The following is a 22,192-nucleotide window of genomic DNA, read 5'->3' as shown; positions in this document are numbered from 1 at the left end:
TTAGAATAACGTCTTTCAAATAGCCTTGCAATAAATGTTAGAAACTGATGTTAAGCTAACAATCATCCCATACATGAGATGCCACAACTCACAGTGCAGCATCAAATCAAGAAATTGAAGAGCTTAAGAGCAATCAGTCTGTGTATATAGTGTGTGCTTTACAAATGTATATCCATTGTCCAATGTGTCTAAGAAATTTATGTGCAAAAGCGATTTCCGCAGGAGTAAGCATTTTTAACATTATGAGAGAACCATTGAGAGAGAACTGTGTAATACATCAGTACATATAACAAGGCAAAAACTAAATCTAAGATTCCTTAATTTTCAAATTTTCTGAGGCTGGTCAGCATTTCCGAAACTCTTTGTAGAGGTAAGGCAAAGAGTTTGTTAACATCTCTAAAGGACTTCATAGTGGTCTGAAGCAGGGATTTTAACATCTCTTAAAGAATTTGTAGAGGTCCTTCCTCTCTAAGGCTTCCCAGAGATTTCTTGAAGTCCTCTCAAAGACATGTCAGAGATCTCTCAAAGATTAAATAAAAGTTACAAAAGGGCTTGTTAACATCCCTCAAAGACTACATAGAGATCTGAATCAGGACTTTTCATAATCTCTCTCAAACTTCATAGAATGTAGAAGACATTGTAGAGCTATGAAGCAGAGCTTTTTAACATCTATCAATGAGTTTACTGAGGTTGGACCTCTCAGAGATTCTTATGGAACTTTCAAAGACTGTCAAAAAGGCTACACAGAGGTTGGAAGCCAGGCATGTAATCATCTCTCTCAAAAGTTGGAAGACTTTGTAGAAGCTGGAAGAAGTGCTTGTTAACATCTCTCTGAGACTTCATAGAGGTTGTACAAGTTCTTGTCAACATTTGTCAAAGACTTGTAGAGATGGGATGACTCAAAGACCTCTCAAAGACCTCATAGAGGTAGGAAGTAGAGCTCGCTTTCACTTATGGACTTTGTAGAAACAGACTTCTCAGAGAGTTCTCAAAGACTTCATGGAAATAGGAAGCTTGACTGGGTAAAATCTCTCAAAGAATTTGTAGAAGTTGGAAGGAATTCTTGTGAACATCTATCAAAGGTTCGATCGAGGTTGGAAGCTGGGAAGTTAACATCTTTCCATGATTTTGTAGAGGTTGGAAGAAGTTCTTTTAAATATCTCTCAAGATTTTGAGGACGTTGGACGAAGTTCATATTAACATCTCTTAAAGACTTTGTAGAAGTTGGAAGGAATTCTTGTGAACATCTATCAAAGGTTCAATCGAGGTTGGAAGCTGGGCATGTTAACATCTCTCAATGTCTTTGTAGAGGTTGGTAGAAGTTCTGTTTAAAATCTCTCAAGATTTTGAGGACCTTGGAAGAAGTTCGTATTAACATCTCTCAAAGTCTTTGTAGAGTTTGGAAGAAGTTCTTTGAGGACGTTGGAAGAAGTTCATATTAACATCTCCCAAAGACTTTGTAGAGGTTGGAAGAAGTTCTTTTTGAAGAAGTTGGAAGAAGTTCATATTATCATCTCTCAAAGACTTTGTAGAGTTTGGAAGAAGTTCTTTTTGAAGAAGTTGGAAGATGTTCATATTAACATCTTTCAATGACTTTGTAGACCTTGGAAGAAGTTCTTTGAGGACGTTGGAAGAAGTTCATGTTAACATCTCCCAAAGACTTTGTAGAGGTTGGAAGAAGTTCTTTTTGAAGAAGTTGGAAGAAGTTCATATTATCATCTCTCAAAGACTTTGTAGAGTTTGGAAGAAGTTCTTTTTGAAGAAGTTGGAAGATGTTCATATTAACATCTCTCAAAGACTTTGTAGAGGTCCGGTAGATTGGCTACCTGGAGAATGCTAGCATCTCCTGCAAACCTCTTGGGAGGAAGTAAGGTGGACTTGAGGGCCGGGAAGATGACAAACTCTATCGTCCACTTCCAGTTGTATGAAGGCATGTCGGCACCAGAGGCTGCATCCTGGATAGAGCCAAATAAAACAAGACAACTTCTTAGAAAACATAATCAAATCAATTTGACTCTACACATCATAAAAAGTAATGAGTGTAATATTTTGTACCACAAAATATAATATTCTACTGAGATAATGGACAGTATTCTTTAATCACTCAAATCAAATCATATCAAATATTAATGAATATTTATTTTGTTGTCTAATGTGTTATGTTTCAAATAACCTAGGCAGATTTTCCATCTAATTTTGCTCTCAGAGTTTAACAGATTTGTACTTCAGTCTATTCAATATCACAAGTGGATCTTCAATCTAACTGGCAATCAGCATATAACACACTTGCCTTTAGGTCAATAAACCTATTCTTTACAAATTACTTCTACACATCATTAACAAAGTTTTTTTTCGACGTTATTTGCCCAACATATTCCAAGTCCCAGCACTCTGTTCAACTCCCAAATTCTTTAGCTGGATTTGTTTTTCACAGCAGATGAGTGGTTAATGGTAGAAATGTAGAAATAGATCATAGATTCTTACATTTTCCCCTCTGGTATCTGTCAGTTTCGAATTTTTCTGGATTCTGTAGAAGAGACTGCACTCCTTGGCAAATGTTTGAAAGCAATCTCTTTCTGAGTCCCAGTCAACCTGGTGGTGGGGGAAAAACAACATTAAATGTAATTCACAATGTTGGCCAAGGCCATGGTTATGGATTTGTTGAAAGTGAATTTTTAATTTTAGGTACATCTTTAATACGCAATGGCCGCATCAATACTTAACTTTATTCAACTGGTCAATCAGTCAAACCTGCTTTAGTGACCATCTGTCTACAAAGACCACTTTTTTTGTTTCCCTTGAAAATGGTTTCTCATTGAAACATGCACTGAAGGAACCTGTCTACAAAGACCACTTTTTGTGTTTCCCTTGGGTGGTGGCTATAGACAGGTTTGACTGTACCTTACAACTTTGAGAAGGGCAATGTATGCCCTATCTATCTTGTCGGGCAAATCATGTTTGTCCTTTTACTATCCTGTTCTTCTTTCAAATTTCAATTGTAATTATATTCTGAAAACTATCAGTATGAATAGAACCTGAAGTTTGGTTTGTAAGGTTGGAAGTAAAGATAACTATTTGATTAAGCCATAAAAACAAAATAACACACTATGAATAATTTCTTTTTCTTTTTAAATGTTCTGTTGTAAACCGCAGGGTGGAAGGGGAGGGGGGAGGGACATGTTTGCAAATTTTATTAATTATAATCCAAACAAATATGACTGCATTTGTCTGTGTGATAAAGTCCCAATTTGGCTCAGGTAGTCTGGGGGAAGTTGTCTATCAAACGACCTGGGCCCAGTTTCATAAAACTTATTATCAATAACAGGTTCCAATAACTGTTATAAGCTACTGAAATTTGGTTGGCTGAGAGCAACTTTGTCAAAGAAATTAGCATTTGTTATTGATAACCAATTTGATGAAAGGGACCTGTTTCACAAAGCCTTTTTTCAATGACAAATGACAAAATTCAGTGACAAATCTGTTGTTAACCAATCAGAAGCAAGGATTTCAGTAGCTTATAACAAAAACTGTCATTTGTCACTGATGACAAGTTTTGTGAAACAGGGCCTTGGTTTCTCACCTCAGTAGCTAGTCTCAAGATGAACATTGGAAGCCCCTCCATGGCCGGGATGTACTTGTCCAATATGAGAGGAATGCTACATAGATTCCCTTCCTGTGAACAAGAATATCAGACACAATCAATAAGACTTTAAAACACAGAGCCAAGTCAATGTTGTGACAGCCCCATCTGTCGAAGCCTTTCGTCTCTAATTGACGAGACGCTGCAGCAGCTAAATCCAATGCTGCTTTTACATGCACCTTGTTAATTATTGGCACATGCACCCTATCCTTATAACACACACTACACCAAAGTTCTGCAAGAAGCTTCAAGATTGAAGGAAGCAGACTGCACCGAAAAAGAAGAAGAAGAAGGCAATTTCAATAGTCTTGCGGATCAGTTTCTGAAATATGCAAACATTACAATGAATATTTCATTATCCGAACATAATTTCTGTAAGCAATACAATAGCATCTTGCCAAACCTGCCAACCTTTGAAGACTAAAAATAGTAATCATTTTTTTACGAGGACTATGACGGAGCGGAGCGCCAAAACGAAGGAGCGAAGCGACCAAGCAGGGGGTGGGTGTGGGAGAGGGCTGTCCCCCTCCCACGGTAGGGAACTTTTGGTATTTTCAACATGTAGGAATGCCTTTTTCCTTCACTTTAAATTCATTTTTCAACACTTATGCAACCCCCTCCCCCATAAAAAAATATTTTAAACAACAAGGACTAAAAGCTCAAAATTCCCCTGATGAAATAGAACCTGGAGGAGAAAATAAAGGGCTATGCATAGGCGTGTAATGAGGTACTCAAATACCCAATTTTTTTGTTGTTGACACCACCATACTACGGTTGAAGTATCCCAGGTCCGTCACCGAAAACTCAAGCGATTTACTTGGAGTTGCAGTTGAAGGCGCTGATTTAATAATAATAATAATAGTAAACAATGCTGTTTTTAAAACCAAAGATGACAGACTAATTTTCCTCAGAGTCCAAACAGAAATCTGGACATTTGGTCCCACTTTCTGAGTGGTGAATTGACAGTGATTGAGCTGTGAATTTTTTTTTTACTCTTGGTACCATGCCGGTGCTCTCCCGGGCACGCTTTAGTGTCGGACTGCACAGTGCCAGGTGAATGGGCAAAAAAAAAATTAAAAATCGTAATTTTATGACAAAAAATCGTAAGGCGTAATTTAAATAAAAAAATCGTAATAATTATGCCAAAATCGTAGTAGTTGGCAGGTATGTCTTGCTTTGCTATTGCCCTGAAGTTTATTGCTATTGGTACACTTACTAAAACATCGATAGTAAAGCAATATGGCCTAATGCCATATGATTTGTACATTCTGAAGGGAAAAAAGGCCCCAATGCATACCCACTGATCTGTGTGTTAAGTGAAATGGAAATATGAAGAGCAGTATGCTTATACCATTTCCTTTTTTGCTACAGTAGTTTACTTTTCAGGCGGTTTTATGTGTGAAAGAGGCCTACAAAACAGCACTGCAGCTGAATGGTACAAGACTTGTACATTCATACAAATAATAATAATAACAATAATCTGGATTTATATAGTACTTAATACATAGTACCATCTCTACAAAGAACCCACAACCCTTGCATTTCAAGTCAAGTGCTTAAACTACTCAACTACGACACCTCTCACTTCTGATAAGGGAGTGTTGGAGACAGCAGGTAGAAAGACAGGGGGGGGGGGGGAGGGGGAGAGGGCAGAGAGATGGATACATAGAAAGAGAAGGAGATGGGGGGAGCCCTTACCTCATCAATCACTATACTAAAGTAATCATTGAGCATATCTGCTTTAGACTTAAGGAAGTCTACGATGTACTGGGCCAGTTGATCTTTAGGACCATCACTCTCACTCCAACCGCTCTCTGCTGAGTCCAGCGCAATCATTGCTAACTCAAAGATTGGTGCAGGATTCTGAGAAAAAAGGGGGAAAATAGAATACTCGTTCGTTCGTTTGTACAAAGAATATCAAGGGGTACATCATCTAAAGAGGAAGGTCCTTATGTAGCCAACTGATTGTCTTATCATCGAGCTCTTGAAGTCCAGAAGCACAGTAAGGGGATTTGTAGATAGGACAAGCATCAATGACATGATCCATAGTTTAGATCTCTCCACAGGTACAGTTTGGTGATGGATCAGCTCCAATTTAGTGCCGGAAATATCGTGTACGGCCAACTCCAGTTCTGATGCGGTTGAGGTTGACCCAGGCTAGAATACTAAGGTTCGAACTTAACTTTTTATTTGCTTACAGAGAATTTTTTTTTGGGGGGGGCATGATCAAAGTGAATGTCATCACAATCTTAATGATTGTTTCAGTTCTTAAAGGCAATTTATGGTAGTCATGTACTGTAAACTGTATGAAAGTCACATGAAATATTAATGATAGTTAAATTTATCCGATCTCTACCAGGGCAACAAATTCAAGACTTTTAGGTTTTAGGTTACGCGGCTAATGGCTCCTGGGCACTTACTGTTAATTTTGAGCCCTGGAAAATATAATTTCTGTATTTCTTATGTACTTATTCATTCATTTATTTCTTACAGCACATTTTCACCAGTAGTTGTGATCTTCCGTCAGGCCTTGTAACAATTCAATAAAACCTATATAATGGTAAAGAAGAACATGACAAAGAATACTTACCGAAAGCTTCATTAGACCAAAGTTGCCGAAGTCATACAGCGTTAACTGGTAGAAGAGCTCTTGACTGGTGAAATAAAAATCAATCAAATAATACCTTTATGAAATAGTCTACGCAAAGTAAGTATAAAAAAACATCTAATCACAAACATGTACAGTATTGATTAAGAGTGGATCAATCACAATTTGCCTTTCTGAAGCAAGGTTTAGTAAATGAGTATTCGTTCAAAGTAAGAAATTCCCTGAATGCTTGAGCATCTTATTATGGAAACTTGGCCAAAGCAAAGCTTATAATAAGAGCTGATATATTTTTACATGCTGTAAAGCTTATTTTTAGAAGCTGCACAATACAAATCTCTCTACAGTTTTATTTCAAATTAATTCTGAATATTTCAGAGGCTGTAGCCACTCACTCCTTGTGCTGAAACACGAGTTCCCCCTCCCCACCCCCTCCCCCTCTAAATCCCTTTAGGGTGTTTTAAACCCAGTGTGTCATTCCCTTAAAGACCCTCACCCTCGTTTCAAAGAATACACAACTTAACCTCATAAACTTTCATCACAAGAAAATATTGATTCTTTTGTATATTTAGTGTAATATGTTTACCTGAGTTTGAGAGTGTTCACGAGATATAATTTGGTTTTGTGTTGAATCAACGCATACTCTGCATCTACTGTCCCAACAAAAGTGTGTTGCTTCAAGAGATCTCGTAAATCTATTCCAAAAAACCAAAAAAAGCATATGTATACGTAAGCATTCCAAAAGAAAAACAAATTGTACAGTAGTCAAATTTACAGTGTCTAAAACAATTATTTGTACACCTGTAAATCAATGATTATAATGAGGATAAAATAGTACTAACTCAATATATTTCATTTTATTGACTAATTACAATAGTGGATAACAGTTTTGAACACTTTTCTTATTCATTTCATTTGGAACAAAGTAAAAACATAAAATCAAAACATTTTGGGAGTTCAAGTAAAAAAGCACAATAAAAAAAGCAACAAATCATCTCTTTAGAGCCACCCACAAGGTCTTAATTCTATGTAAAATTATGAGTTAATGCGCTTCTTACTCTAAACACATAACATGTACTTTTCACAGATCCCATATAGACGCACCAGTATAAATTAAATCACAAAGACAAGGATACAAATTCTAAACTATGAGTGTTGCCAAAGCTACAGTCTGGGTAATAATTTTCAAAACCCTGAGGAAACACACAGATATGTTACAATATAATTTGTTCTGTGCTATTCAAGTACATAATGATTATGATGCATATGGGCAATTACGAGATTTAAAGGGGGTGTAGCATGACGAGACTATGTGTCTTTACCGTGGCCTGACTCAGGGCCAATCGGATATAATACGACTATGGACGGCGCAACCGCAGTATCCACGTGCGTGCAACATACGCGGAACCGAAGCGTGAGGTGAACTCCGGTCTGTTTTGCTAACGCTAGGGCGCGCTGACCGTTAATCAAGTCCATTCGTTTACGTGCAGTTGTTCAAAAGGAGTCATAGATGGCATTAACCAGTATTTGCCATGCTACACCCCCTTTAACTGAAGATGCAAGAGCATATCCAGAGGATATGTGTCTGTATACAAGATTTTTAAAGAATATGACCATGGCGTAAAGTGCTAGACCAGACAGTGTCATGGATACTTCTACCTTCATGTGTGTCTTCTTCTATCTCTTTCTGGAGTTCCAGAACACTGGTTAGCTGGATCTCTTTGCGCTTGGGCTTAGGCTGTCTGGATACCGGTTCCTGGTCCTCCCCACTGGGTCCCGGCCTAGACGAGGGACCTTCAGTATCACTGCTCACTTCTGAACGGGGCCTCTTCCTGCATAGATATAAACAAGGTCTAGTCTAGTCATTGTAGGATGGATTGTGACACAGAACGAGCAGCGAGCTATAGAATGCATGATATCATACAGAGCTGCCAACCTCCAGAACAGAAAATCAGTAATCATAAGGCTCAAAATCAGTACTTTGGGGAATGAATCAGTAATTTCCTATGCGGTGCCATGAATCTAAAAAGAATGGCATGCGGACGCATGCACGCAAGATTATCTTAAATTTTTGGTGATTTTACTCCCACAAAGTTGCTAAATATTGATTTTCAGGTCATCACAATTAACACATACGTTTTCGATGTAAAATTGGCTTCTATTAAGAGAATACTTAATACTTTTCCTTCTTTCTCAGCGAGTGTTGGATGGCCACCATACTGCACAGCACTCGCTACGATAGATCCCTTTGCGCAAAAAAGGAAAACAAGTCCATAATTTTTAGACAACAATCTGTACTGCTGTACTGGTCGTTAATTTCTGTACCAATTACGAGAAATCCGTACTAGTCGGCAGCTTTCTTGTTGATGGATTGGTCAAGAGCTCTTCATCCGATCTTTCATAATTCTACAAGAAGATCAATTCTTTTATGGCGAAAAAATATGTGTCATGTCGGAGTAGGATAATTTTGTTACTATTTTCCCTCCCAATGCAATGTTTCCTGAAATGATTTCTGCTCACGCACACAGCAAACATTCCCATGAGTTGTCCAGGTAACTCTAGCAATGCGCCGGTTGAGGAACCAAGACAATTACACAAAGTGCATGAGTAGCTCGAAATGATAACGAATATAAAGATGTAGGTCAGTCAATCAGCTGTTTTTCTTGTGCAAATCTCGCTATCCCCAATATGCCAAAATGCCCGGATGTAGCCTCATGGGATATAATTTTGATCCACTTCTGGGACTAACATACTTCATACATACTTTGTTTAAAAGACTATGTCAGGGAATTCATTTAGTCAGAAAGATCAAATTTCCTATTTTTTTCTTCAAATACCTTGGTAGAGTTTGCCCGTCATCAGTATCCATCCCTTCTGCAGGTGCAAAGATTTCCACCACCCCTGGTCGCTGTCCACCATCACCACCACCAATACCACTACCACCAGCCACACCCACATCACGTTGGTATCTAGATGATGATGATGACGATGATGATGACCTGTCTTTGGTGCCGGAAGGGGTCACCTGTAGGAAGGCATCTAATTTCTGATCCTTCGAGTCCGTCCTCACCATGTGTTGTGCGTACACCTGGTCCGTAGAGCTTGACTTTTGACCTTTTGACTTGTCTTCATCGTCAGCGATGGAGAGATTTGATCCAGGCAGCAATGCCTATCAAGAAAGAAAGTAAACAGTTCTTATTTGGGCTTCCTATACAGTGCGTCCCAGAAAAAACGAAACCGAGAAGTATCAATGTTTTATCATCACTTAATCACAACTATACTTAATATATGACACATATTTGCAAAGCTTAGATCCTCCTCTTTCATTTGATGCTACTCATATGATGCATATCTCATGCATGAGTGATTAAAAGCAATTTGAAGGAAGGAAACCAAAAAGTCATTTGGCGGGCAGTATCTGAATTTCAAAAACAACAAAAAATCACATTTCTAGAAAGTTCATTTTCTGCCCTTTCATATACATGTATGACACCTCAATGAAGAAAAATGAGCAAGGAATAACAAAGTTCTGTTTGTTTAGTTGTGATTAAATTATGATAAAACAAAAATACTTCTCGGTTTCGATTTTTCTTGGACGCACTGTATTGCAACATATTGTTGTTTGTCATTGATCTGCACACTGCTGGTTTATGACTTCATGCACATATCCAATGCTTACGTGAGAATTGCTCCATGTTATATAAACAAAGATATAAGGAAATGAAAAGGGCTGTCATTGGGTTTTATGGTAGCTCTAGGGTAAGGGTTTGGTAGAGTTTAAGTTCACGACTGAAATTAAGAATTCAGTTGGTAAACAAATAATTCATTGGTGAATATGCACCACTCACAGGCCGAGTCACAATCGGATAAAGAAGGAGACTTGTCAAGTCAATAAGTGACTTATGCATACACACATCTCAACCATGCTTTATCACTTTTAGCCCTGGATTATCACTTCTGATGGGAACGTATTTGCACGGTAAGCATAGTAGAAAAGAAAGATGGATGATCACGTGGTGTCATTTTAGCAATTGGATTGACAATATACATTCTACAGTATAAGAAGAAGAAAAAAAACTTTGAAAAATATATCCTCCAAAATTTTATTTTCATGATATAAACATGATTTTTTTCTTACAAAATTAAAGATGAGGGTCTATTTAATTGGATGCTACTAAAATAAAGTGGGAGAATTTGGGCCTCTGCAAGTTATCAATAATCATAATTTCATAGTGTAAATCATGAAAAAAGTATCTAGTCAAAAACAAAAATGGCCTTTGATAAAAATTGGGAGAGTTTCTGATTTGACAGTATTAGTCATCAAACTTTTAAAGCCCCACTGCACTACTTATAGCTACTTGCGCTTCTATATAGCAAGCAATGCCTGATCGGTGACCATTGGTCCCCCATGATCCCCTTTTCTTATGTTAATTAAGAGCTGATTTGATGAGATAACCACCTGTCAGTGACCATGCAGGGAGGTCTAATCCCTCCTGGCCAAACTAGTGCGGTGGGGCTTTAAGTGTAATGAATTGAGGGATCACCTGTGTGAAGTATGTCCTAGATGAGTTGCAGCCCAAGAGCTTTTGCTCCAAACATTTCTGGATGTCCTCTATGATAGCCTCTTCATGCAGGAAGTGAACTTCATGCTTGGTGGGATGGACGTTGACATCGACGTTGTGGGGAGCTATCTCAAGGCTAAGAATGAAAGATGTTTTCTGTTTTAGAGTTTTTGCCTATTAAGTTTGTATTATTTAGCCCTATGAGTACTTGAAAGTGTTTCACAAAAATCCTAAGTTCAACTTAGTTGGATTTAACAATTCTGGAAAGCTGTTAGCATCTATGAAAATATATTGTAAAAGTTATTTTAAAAGGCATAAAATATTGATTCAAATTATCCATATTTTCTATTATCAAGGAGATTTAACGTTCTCAATGAGGAATTTATAAAAGTTTAAAATACTTGAGTTTTCGCATTTGAATATATTTTATTTCAAGGCTACAAATGGCTCTCCATAATTTAGAGTTGAGTTTGACTTTGGATTTTTGTGAAACAACCCCCTGGTGTGACATTTAATGTCACATTGACCCATAGATATGTGTTTTTATAAGAAAATCATGGTGATGAGGGAGGACTATCACAAAGAAAATAATTTGTATCTTTACAAGACACATAATCACCCTTAAAAGCCTATTTGAGAGTTTATTTTGATTAATGATTAAAACGCATACAGGAGCAGGTTACATTGCACTTCATTCCAATGTGACCACAGAAGTTTATGGAGAGTACTCCTGTGTGCATGAGTGTGTGGGCGGAAGGATGGACTAGTCTACTCCCAAGTATCAAGGATTTTCTTGTAAAACTAGGGAATTCCAGAACAAAATATTTGTTTGTGATTGGTATACTCTTTCGAAATTGAAATCTGGGAGGTGAAACAAAATACCACCTACCTGAAGTAGATAAAGGGATGTGCATTCTTGGGAAGATAGGTACTGTACACGGCTTCTATGGCCTTCCGTAGACTGCTGGAGTCAACCAAACGATCTGAAGTAATGATAAAAATAAAGGTAAAAGTAGACAAATAATACACAGTTGTGAATGCGTTGGGGCAATACGGCGCAAGATGACAGTATTTACAATGGTGTCAAAGTCATCGAGGCGCACCTATGCTCATTTACGGGCAGTCGATATTAAGGGTTATATCAATCAGAATATTAAAGAGAAATGTATAGACATAATGCACTATATAAATGTAATTTATGATTATTATTATTATTATTTTTGAAATGCATGTTAACATACAGATGAAATTGTCTGGATCACGATAAAATGTTCCCAATACGATACAAATAAACAGTGATTTTTTTTATATCATCGACAAAAATTGTGATTACGCTACCTGAGAAGCTAACTTACGGTTGATGAAAAGCAGAAAGATAAGCCTCTTGACCGAGTAGTTTGCATTTGATACTTGACCACTCAATTTGAAACCCAAACCGCTGTTCTCATGGTTGATTTCTAGAAGTTCTCTGTGACACGTGAAAGAATAATCAAATAAAAAACATGATTCTAAAATTTAATGTTAGAGATTTGAGATGACAGCCCTAAATTAGTCAAACAGGGGCCAGGTGAAAAGTTCTTGACTAAATTAAAATTTGAAGATGGTTGACATGATAGGTTTACTGCGGAATTTTGTGAATCATAATTCAAATGATGAATGATACTGCATTTATTCTGAGGACCCATCTCATGTCAGATGCGGGTCTGAGGCCAGACTGAGGCTAGACAGTTTTCATTTTGATTACTCCATCCCGCACAAAACTAAGGCGGGTCAGTCCTGTCTTGCCTTCAGCCTGCACAAAACTAAACCACCTTTGGGGGTACTTGGTACTTGGTACTTGGTTGGGTAATCCCTTTGACAGCTCACTCAGGAAGCTATACTGGGATGGTAGGTGAGGCGAGTAACTACAAGGAGTGTCATAAATTGCAGGAGGTGATGAAATGCAGCACGGACGGACATACGGATGGACAGACGGATGGAGGAACAACCCCAAAACATTATGCCTCCGATGACGGAGGCATAAAAATGTCCACCACTAATATCTTTCAAGAGATCCATGGTTTAAGAGGCTTAGAGTACATATAGTTAAACATGATAAGGAATGGGCTATTAATTGGCAGTTTTCATTCATCAAAAGAGTTCATCAATGATTTCAAAGTTGAATGATAGACAATGATGCTACATTACCTTGCTACAGTAGGGCCAAATACAGATCGAATGTTATCAACCGTCGATGCATTCTGGGAAGTCCGCACATCAGCTGTACTCTCTCCTGACTGTTAACAACGAGAAAAAAACAGATAAGTGAGAATTAGTGTCATGGAAAAAAAAGAAACTCCAAAAATAATAAATCGACTGTTGTAATGATATGTACTTCACAGTAAAGTGAAAGCAAATGTCACATCCCAGTTTGTATTATTTGGTAAACATTATCATTCTGCAGTGAATAATAGTGGACAATTTTTTCTCTTTCTCTACTTTTGTATATACATGGAATAAATGAATTTTTTTTTATCCCTTTAATGGAATAATCCCCCACCCCCACCCCTAACCCCCCCCCCAAAAAAAAAAAAATTAAAAAAAATCAATGGCTCACCTTAGGTTCTGCAATATGAACCTTAATTTTACTTTCATCGACAGAATGACAAATATTTCCCGAACAATTTTTAAGTGAAACATAGAATCAAAATTCATATTATCCTCCAAAATAAAATGTAATAATTGTTTTATCTTAATTTGACAGTAGAGAAAGGATGAATTCACATTAACCTTTTTGAGAGTGAAAGCTACCCCAGCATTATGAATGGCATATCTTGAGACCACCTCCGAGATCTTGTTATGTTCCTCACTTGCACTCTTCAGAGCCTTCCTCCTTGTAGCTACGTTGTAGAACAGATCCTCTACCTACAGAAAAGCAGTCAAATAATTATCTTCATGATAGAAGTGTCGCATGGTCGAGTGGATCTGTCACCGGACTGTGCATCACAAGGTCCGTGGTTCAAGTCCCACCGCGGCCATAATGTCCTTTGGGAAGACATTGATCTACATTTGCCACTCTCCACCCAGGTGTTAAATGGGTACCCGGTAGGACGCGAAAGTTAATGTGGTTAGATGAGCAAGGGTGCACTTGTAAAAAGGACGCCTGGCTGGAATGCTCCCCAGGGAGTGGAAAATGTGCATACATTGTGTGCGGGTAAGCCTGAATCCGATGACCGGGTAAAAATAAATCTGTAAAGCGCTTTGAGAGGGCCTGCGGTCCTGAAAAGCGCTATAAAAGAACAAACTATTATTACTATTATTATTATTATTATGATTATGAAAGAGTTTCATCAGGACGGTTGTAATAACGATTTTAAAGTTCTTTTATCATATCCAAAAGGATAAAATGCTCGCCTGACAACATGAACCAGGATGGGTGTGCATACCAGCTGTCTGACATATATACGACGCAGTAATCGCCAAAACGGCAACCACACTGGCGAATCGTAAAATAGGCAGCTTACTTCAGTCTGCCAATTCGCGTCTGAGGAAGATGTCTGAACTCTAGACATCAAAACTGTTACAGGAAAATTCTCCTTTTGGATGTGATAAAAGAAGTTTAAGATAATTATCTTCATGATTTAACTAAACAGACCACAAAGAGATCATGGCAGGAAAGATGTCCCACCTACAAAAAATATCCACGAATCTTCTTCCTGATTTAAATCGCTTTATTCATTTATGACTGAAACAGTCATTCCGCAGTGTATGCTAATTTGCATCTTTTTATTAATTTTTTTCTCAAACAATAAACAAATCTTATCAAATACTAGTATTCTAGTCAATCAAGAATAACTTGACCTGCAGGTGCTATTCTAATGGTTAGATCACCGTTAGTAAAGAAAGGATTTCAGTCTACTCACTGTTATCTGTGTGCCTCTGTTACCAGCGCAAGGTTTGATAGCTGCCTTCAGTTTACCATCCGAGAAGTTTCCCCTAAAATCATCAACAGATAAGAATAGATTACAAGATTCTTGGACGCTAATCATTTATCAAAAACAAACACATCAAGTAACAAGTCTCCCAGATTGATATAGTATGCATTTTGATTAATACATCCTTTTCACTCTAGGAGCAAATCAATGATTGTATTTGTTTAAAGATTTGTTACCTTTCATTTTAATGCTTAAGCACTTAAACCTTTTTTTTTTGTAGAAATGAAAAAAAGAATTACAGGATACTGCATTATTTTGTGTATATATGTGATACAAGACAAATAAGTTTACATGCAGATATTTAAAAAAAAAAAATCTTCCCAAAGAGTGGAACTAGGCTCGACTAGCACTTGTGCTAACTTCTACTTCATATGAAAAAACTTCACCTGAATATCAATAATACACATACACATACATTTATTTGTGTTTATATTGGTATGCAGATCTATGTCAAAATATGGTTTTAAAGCCATTACTGTTCAGTGACATTACTCTTTCTTTATGTATCATCATTATTCTTTGTATTGTATAAGTTTTTGTATAAATTAACTGTCATTAATGTGATGTGTTGTTGTTAATAAATTTAATCCAATTCAATTCAATTCAATTGATTATTTTAACCCTAAACTCTTTTAAATGATGTACATACAGCTGTTGAGGGCCAGAAGAGTGTAAAATATATGAGTTAATGCCCTTCTAGCTCTCTGTATTCCTTGTATCTGTCTCCCCTGTCTGTCTGTCTCTCTCTCTCTTTCTTCATCTTTAAAAGTTTATACCGGTCAGTCTACATCTAGGTCTGTCTCCCCACACCCTCTCCCCAAATCCATTCAAACTTCTCTCACTCCATGTATCCATCTCTCTCTCTCTCTCTCTCTCTCTCTCTCTCTATCCCATTATTTCTCAGGCCATTCCTCTACACTACTACTTACTTGTAAGCACATTTTGAATCCTCTGTTCTTGTCACTATGGTAACATGAGCAACATGACTGATGCTAGCCAATGCCTGTAGGAAAAAAAAAAAAATCAGGTTTTAAGTCAGGAAAAATAATATTCCATTTGTGTAGTTCTTGGTCAAAAAGCATGATTAGAAAAAACAGTAAATATGAACAGAAGTAGATATCGTTTTATCATTATAATCCTGTTATACTACTCCTAATGATTAATTTAAAACTATATTATCTTTTGCTAAAATTAATTGAATGCATTTTGATGTTTATTGATTGGGTTTGTAAATTGTGAGCAATTCAGTCCAGGTTTTCCAATTTGCAAATTCATTAAACCATGAACACACATTAAATCAATAAATTAATAATTTGAATAATGAACGAATGGAAGACGAACCTCTCCTCTGAATCCATATGTACTGATGCTTGTAAGGTCATTAAACTCTCTCAGTTTGCTGGTTGTAAACCTCTCGCAGACAATGTCCATGTCATCTTTCTGTTTAAGAAAAGACAGATTGATGACAAAAGTGAAATGAGACAGAAAATTGTAATTTATCTTTTTGTAAAACTTTTTTTTTCTACCTTCCTTCCTCATCTATCTCTCTCTACTTCTTTTCTCCTACCTCTCTTTCTCTCTCCCTTTGTTTTCTTTCTTTATGTTTGTCTATCTTTATATATATTTTTCAATTATTCACTGTCATTCTCTTTTTGTAAAGCTATTTTTTCCCATCCTTCCTTCCTCACCTGTATCTTATCTATCTCTCTCTACTTCTTTTCTCCTACCTCTCTTTCTCTCTCCTTTTGTTTTCTTTCTTTAGGTTCGTCAATCTTTATATATATTTTTCAATTATTCACTGTCATTTCTTTACTGATGTGTTTCCATCTCCTCACCTTCAATCTCCCTGCCTCTCTCCCTCCCTATCTCTCCTTCTCTCCCTTTAATTCCCTTCCTCTACTTTTTTTCCTGTTAATATCAAACTAATAAACAGATTCTTCCTCTACCTAAAATTACAATAAACCAGATCAACATATCTATGGACTCTATGTACATCATATGTTGCATTGTAGATGAGTTATTATCTTGTGGAGTGGGGTACAGTCAAATTAATGAAGCATACTTTTTCAATTCTTTTGTTGAGAGGGGACAACCAGATTAGGAACTGACTCAGAGAGGAATTATCTTTGATGGTAGTTGATGATTATTTTTCCCAACTACTACTAAAGCATGTATATGCTTCTAATTAAGCAACCAGGGGACTGACGGCTTTAAGTTCTCTCCGAGGGACTTGGTAGTGAGGATTAATGCCATACCAAAGGGCATGAGCGCATTGACTTGGTTAAGAACCAGCGACCTCTTGCTTACAAGACCACTGCTCTACCACTGAGCCATTGTGCCTCCTCTTTATGGTCAAGCTGTTGAGATGACTCAACAATCTATCTTTCTTTTCTGCAATATCTGTTTCAATCCTTTGTTTGATATTAACAAATGTCAAAACTACCTTGAAAGTTGGAAAAAGATAATGAAATACAGTCCTAGTCTGGTCACATTGTGTGCCAACAATAAGCTATGTAGTCTATACTAACCCTTATACCAGTTCCATTGTCTTGTATCTGAAGTAGCTTCATCCCTCCTGATTTGACAGTTACTTGAATGGAGGTAGACTTAGCATCCAAGCTGAAATTGAAAAGTCAAAAACAAATTACAACCTTAAAATAACATTGAAAATGTCAAACCATATCCACATGCATATAGATTTATATGAAAAATGAAAGTCTCAAATCAATGTACACCAACATAAAAAAGGATGTTAATAAATCTATTCAAAATACTAATGAATTTGAAATGATTTATCTTCATACATTTTGCCCAGGAATCTGTCATCTAGGCATTAGAGGTTAAAGAACTTGCTTTTCTTTGTTACACATAGTAAAAACAAATACAAAATAATATATTGAAAACATGTGCTGGATTAGTCTAATTACAGCCCTTTCTTATGCAATATGGGAGTAGTACAAATGTGTGTTACTTCAGAATATTGCTATCTAGATATCAATGTCAACTGTAGGCAAAACTGATGATACATAAGTCGCTCTTGAAGTGTACTTTGCAATCTTACAATGGATTCATTTACCAGTTTTCTATCATTTCTTTGAGGGCGTTTGCAGGCCTTTGAATCACTTCCCCTGCCGCTATTCTGTTCACTACTGTCTCATCCAACTTTCTGATAGTCCCAGCCATTATAAGCTATGCTGCTTTTTCTCTAAAGATAAAGATGTTGGGTTGAAACATTGATGTTGTGCCGGTAAAGATGGTACATGTAGATGGAGCTCCACGTCTTGAAAACTTAGACTGTTCTGTTTTGGGAGATATTGAATGTTGAATTTATGGAAAAAAAGAAAACAGGTTATTTCATCAGTTTTACATTACAACAACATTTTAGTATAAAATGCCTGTCAAAGTTTGAAGAGTAGTCATCAATTTATGTTGTGGCTCATTTAATGCAAACAAGTTAAATGATTTAAACAAAATAAATTAGAGGAATACAGGGGGAGCTTGATTAACACTTTTGTCTTTAGTTTTGATGCTCTTTATAATCTCAAAGTGATTTTTCTAAATATATATCTGCACAAAAAGTACGAAGATACACCAACAACATGGTGGCCTGTACTTCAACAGAAGAAGAAGAAGGGTCTACCTCAAGTTTAGCATACAGTTGAGTTATTTTTCAAACTCAAAATTCTGATTAATTTTCTCCTGTCATGATCATTTACTTCCAAAAGGCAGTTTCAAAGGTTCAGGAATAATAATCTAATAATTGCAACAAAACTTCCTCCCCATTTTGAAATAATTTGTCAATTTTTCTCCCAAGCTGGCAGCTAGCCAAAGGCAAAACAGGGTGGTGATCAGCTAAAATGTCATTTTTCAAGATGACAAGATTCAAGAAGAAAAATGTTGATTTCTGATCCACATTCTCTAATTTCCCACTAATGTCTAAATGATCATATCATCATCGATCGAAGTCAACATAGTAATCTCCTCCTCAAAACAAACACACAAAACAGTCAAAGCAAACAAATGATCAGTGATCACACATTTTTCAGTACGTGGGACCGGGATGTAGATACCTGTTCAAACTACGCGCGGTAAAATACTCACAGAGGGATCACTTCCGATGTAAACATTTCAGAACATCAATTTTCCCAAGCGAAAATATATTTTATCAATAAACACCACTTTCTAACTTACAGCATTCTGGAACCATATTATTCCAAATTTTCACGTCGTGGCTGCTTTGGATACACTAGATATCAAAATATGCTTAAAATAGCGAAAATATGATTGCCTGTCGGAGACCTTTGCAGAGATTATTGCAGCGCAGATTCACATCCGGGATTGGCTCGCAAGGTTAACCCAGAATTCCCAGCCGTAACCTTCGTAATATGTTGATGTGCATCACATAGTTGTGCATAGACTTACACGCAAATTTAGCCCGGCGTTTAGTGCGCCTACACACAAGAGTGACTTTACGTAGGCTAGCAGACTGGGCAAATCGAATTGGATCGCTGTACGACCACCTCACCGTACGAATCCCATGCACTGCCCGTCTACGTTATCTTGCTTGTTTTTCTCGCGATATATTCCAAACGGGCGATGGATAGGTGGAATGTATATCGTGGAGATATGGCAATTTCTTGAGGAACAATCGTGGAGAAATTAAGCAAAATGAAGCGTCTTGTGAGAGTGCTGGACGGGCTCACGGCGGGGGTGGGATCCAGCTCCTCTCCGAAAGATTCGGATGTTGTGGAATCTCTATCACAGGAGCACTTCAACATATGCAAGGTGGGTGAAACGATTTCTACTCCATCCTTCGCAGGTGGTTGTAGGCTAGCGCACATACCGTATGTGCCCCGCTGGTATACAGTGTGTGTATGCCCCATTATGTGTAGCACAGTCACGGGCGATAGATCTGTCCACTGACTTTCTACACGGAATCAATCTCGTAGAATTTTAGGTGCATATTTAACATATTTAATGAATTTTAGATACATAAAAGTGATAGCTAGAAAGATAACATCAATATTATGCTATTTTGATTTCTTTCAAACATACTATTTTCCCTTTAGGTCTACATGATCACATAAAGGAAGGATGCTTACAGTTACAATAACAAACATCTTTATTTTTATTCTTACATGCCAATTTATTCTTTATGATTAATGGGGATGAAAAAGTTTTCCCCAGCAATTTTATATAGCCTGCTACAGTACTAAAGGCAAAGCCCAAACGAGGTATTGGATCACAAAGAGATGCGTCTGCAATGCAAAATGCAGTATGATGTTGGTTAATTATAGTAAGAAAGCTAAGTTATTCTACTTTTCTAGATAACCTTGCTCCTCTTTTGATAATGAATTATAAGCCAGCTAAAGTACACCCAACATTACATGCAAAGTTCTGCCTATAATAACGAGGCCATGATAGAAAAGTAGATTGTATATGAACTGTTGCAATGTTAGGCATGTTCCAAACTTGCCAAGAAAGATGAGATGTGTCATGAAAGGTTATTTTTTTATCAATTCCAAATCCAAGCTGTTTACAGGTCTTGTCAGGAGTAACAATACTGCAGGGCATAAAGAATAAATGCTTATTAGAATTATGATCTTTTCAACAACAAAAAATCAATGATATTAAACAGTTTTTAATTTGTAATAGATTGCTATTGCTAACACTGCCTTGCCGGTGCTGGCATTACAGAAAAACCATTTTTCTTCTTATGATAAGAGGAGATCTCCGATGGGTCTTATATATACTGGTATATCAAAATATATAATAATCAATATATTTAATTGCTCATTTGAGATCTTTAAAGGAATCCCAGAGCTGATTTACTCTCTACTTTGGTGCTTTTTAGCTCACATTAGCCAAGGTGTGTTACATTTTTATTTTTTTCCTCAAAAATACAAGCCCAAATTTTAACCAAACTTGGTAGCAATCATCCTTAGGCAAGGGTTATCTAAAGTTGTACAAATGGGATAGGTTCTCCCCAAGGGTGGCCTAGGGTTAGAGCCTCCAAAGTTCCTCAGTGGCAGTAATTGGACATTTTCTTCTTCTTCTTCTTGAAAACCCATGGCTGGAATCTAACAAAAAATTGTAGGAATCACCTGCAGGAAAGAGAGATCAAAAGTTGTTCTAATGGGGAATATGCCCCCAAGTGGGCTTTCGGGCAGCATCCCCCAAAGTGCCCCTATGGCAATAATTATAATTTGTTTACTTTTTCTTTAAAATTCATGTATAGATTTTGACTAAACTTGATAGGATGCATTCCTTAGGCAGGGGTATATGAAGTTGTTCTGAAGATCTATTGACTCCTCCAAGGGCAAAAGGTTTAAGAGTTGCAACCTCCCCCCCCCCCCCCCCCCACCCCTACCAAAAGAATTCCCCTTGTTAACATTTTTGATTTATCCTCAAGAACCCATGGGTGGATTCTAGCCAAAATTAGTAGGGACCACCAGCAGGAAAGAGAGATCTTAAGTTGTCCAAATGGGGGTATTTGCCCCCCCCCCTTAAGGGGCTTTGAGGCAGCTTTAATATCTACCATCCAAACGGCAATGCGAGTGTGGCAATGTTACAAACTTATGCTTGCATGCGCAAATCTTGAAAATTGTTGAGAAATGGTTTTTAAAATAGTTCCCCATGAATCAAAGAAATCTCTTTAAAATGCATGGTTACCCTCATTTTTATTTTATTTTTTATTCTGATAGATCATGAAGTGTAGATATAATTACTTACCAAAATATAGGTATGGATTCTGGCTAAATATTATAGGAATCATTTTTTTATGTGAAGAAGACCTACCATTAAATGTGTTTGAAATGTGATACCTGCCCCTGCAGGAAACTTGAGAGCAGCACCCCTAAATTGCTTTACTGTTCCAATAATTTCTATGTTCCTGGTGCAAAGGGGAGGGAGCTAGGTTCCTTATTACAAGGCCCCTTCTTTCTTCGGCTCAGGTGAGAGTTAGGTCCGCAGGCCTCTTGTTTTCTGTATAACATTGATTTATTCTTGCTACTATCCTTTCTCTCTCTCTTGTTCTGATTGTAGGTTGTTCGCCATGGATTCCCGTTTGAACCGACCGCCATGGCATACGACCCTGTACAGCACATTCTGGCCGTCGGATCCAAGAACGGATCAATGAGAATGTATCCTTTCTAAACTTGTTTACCCCCCCCCCCCCCCTCCCCAGGGGCTCCTGCCCAGTCAAATACTACCAGTATGGCATTTACATGTAGGTGGCCCAAAACATGCCCATTTCTTGTGAAAGAGACCCTATAATATTTTGTATTCTCATCGATATCATGGAACAGACTGTTTTTGTCAGATTTTTTTTTTCGTTTTTGTGGACACCCTATGATTCTTTTTTGGCTATTCCCCCCCCCCCCCCTTTTTGCTATTTTTCCCCTTTTTTCTC

General features: G+C 37.3%; 2 protein-coding genes across 5 annotated transcripts; one reads left to right on the top strand and one right to left on the bottom strand.

Annotated features, from left to right (window-relative positions):
* Positions 1-875: 875 nt before the first annotated feature.
* Positions 876-19,302, bottom strand: LOC588545 (DNA mismatch repair protein Mlh1). 4 transcript variants are annotated; one of them, XM_030994601.1, is made up of 19 exons: positions 19,204-19,302; positions 17,858-18,080; positions 17,310-17,400; positions 16,123-16,221; positions 15,711-15,784; positions 14,710-14,782; positions 13,577-13,711; positions 12,995-13,083; positions 12,163-12,275; positions 11,697-11,790; positions 10,790-10,943; positions 9,083-9,414; positions 7,905-8,077; positions 6,832-6,940; positions 6,231-6,294; positions 5,339-5,503; positions 3,581-3,673; positions 2,485-2,592; positions 876-1,955 (listed from the first exon to the last, which is right to left on the bottom strand). In XM_030994601.1, exons 2-19 carry the CDS (start codon positions 17,962-17,964, stop codon positions 1,782-1,784), a joined length of 2,247 nt encoding a protein of 748 aa, XP_030850461.1. In that variant the 5' UTR covers positions 17,965-18,080; positions 19,204-19,302; the 3' UTR covers positions 876-1,781. The 4 variants fall into 4 exon arrangements, with proteins under 4 accessions (XP_030850461.1, XP_030850460.1, XP_030850458.1 ...); XM_030994600.1 differs by lacking the exon at positions 19,204-19,302 and adding an exon at positions 19,081-19,192; XM_030994598.1 differs by lacking the exon at positions 19,204-19,302 and adding an exon at positions 18,883-19,121.
* Positions 19,303-19,422: 120 nt separating this feature from the next.
* Positions 19,423-21,946, top strand: LOC105440093 (syntaxin-binding protein 5-like). The gene is made up of 2 exons (XM_011669857.2): positions 19,423-19,566; positions 21,826-21,946. Exons 1-2 carry the CDS (start codon positions 19,450-19,452, stop codon positions 21,934-21,936), a joined length of 228 nt encoding a protein of 75 aa, XP_011668159.1. The 5' UTR covers positions 19,423-19,449; the 3' UTR covers positions 21,937-21,946.
* The last annotated feature ends 246 nt before the right edge of the window (positions 21,947-22,192 follow it).

Source organism: Strongylocentrotus purpuratus, unplaced genomic scaffold, assembly GCF_000002235.5.
Source record: "Strongylocentrotus purpuratus isolate Spur 01 unplaced genomic scaffold, Spur_5.0 spur5_scaffold_21, whole genome shotgun sequence".
NCBI lineage: Eukaryota > Metazoa > Echinodermata > Echinoidea > Camarodonta > Strongylocentrotidae > Strongylocentrotus > Strongylocentrotus purpuratus.
Note: the sequence above shows the minus strand (reverse complement) of the source record. Positions and strands in the feature narration are given on the sequence as shown.

What these genes read in the sequence shown, in the direction of transcription:
- LOC588545 (XM_030994601.1), bottom strand. Translation starts at nt 17,964, where the DNA reads ATGGCTGGGACTATCAGAAAGTTGGATGAGACAGTAGTGAACAGAATA. An exon ending in TAGCTTTCACTCTCAAAAAG is followed by an intron (nt 13,084 to 13,576) that starts GTTAATGTGAAT and finishes CGTTGTTAACAG; the next exon opens with TCAGGAGAGAGTACAGCTGA. An exon ending in CAGATACCAGAGGGGAAAAT is followed by an intron (nt 1,956 to 2,484) that starts GTAAGAATCTAT and finishes GGCTCTATCCAG; the next exon opens with GATGCAGCCTCTGGTGCCGA.
- LOC105440093 (XM_011669857.2), top strand. Translation starts at nt 19,450, where the DNA reads ATGAAGCGTCTTGTGAGAGTGCTGGACGGGCTCACGGCGGGGGTGGGA. An exon ending in AGCACTTCAACATATGCAAG is followed by an intron (nt 19,567 to 21,825) that starts GTGGGTGAAACG and finishes TTCTGATTGTAG; the next exon opens with GTTGTTCGCCATGGATTCCC.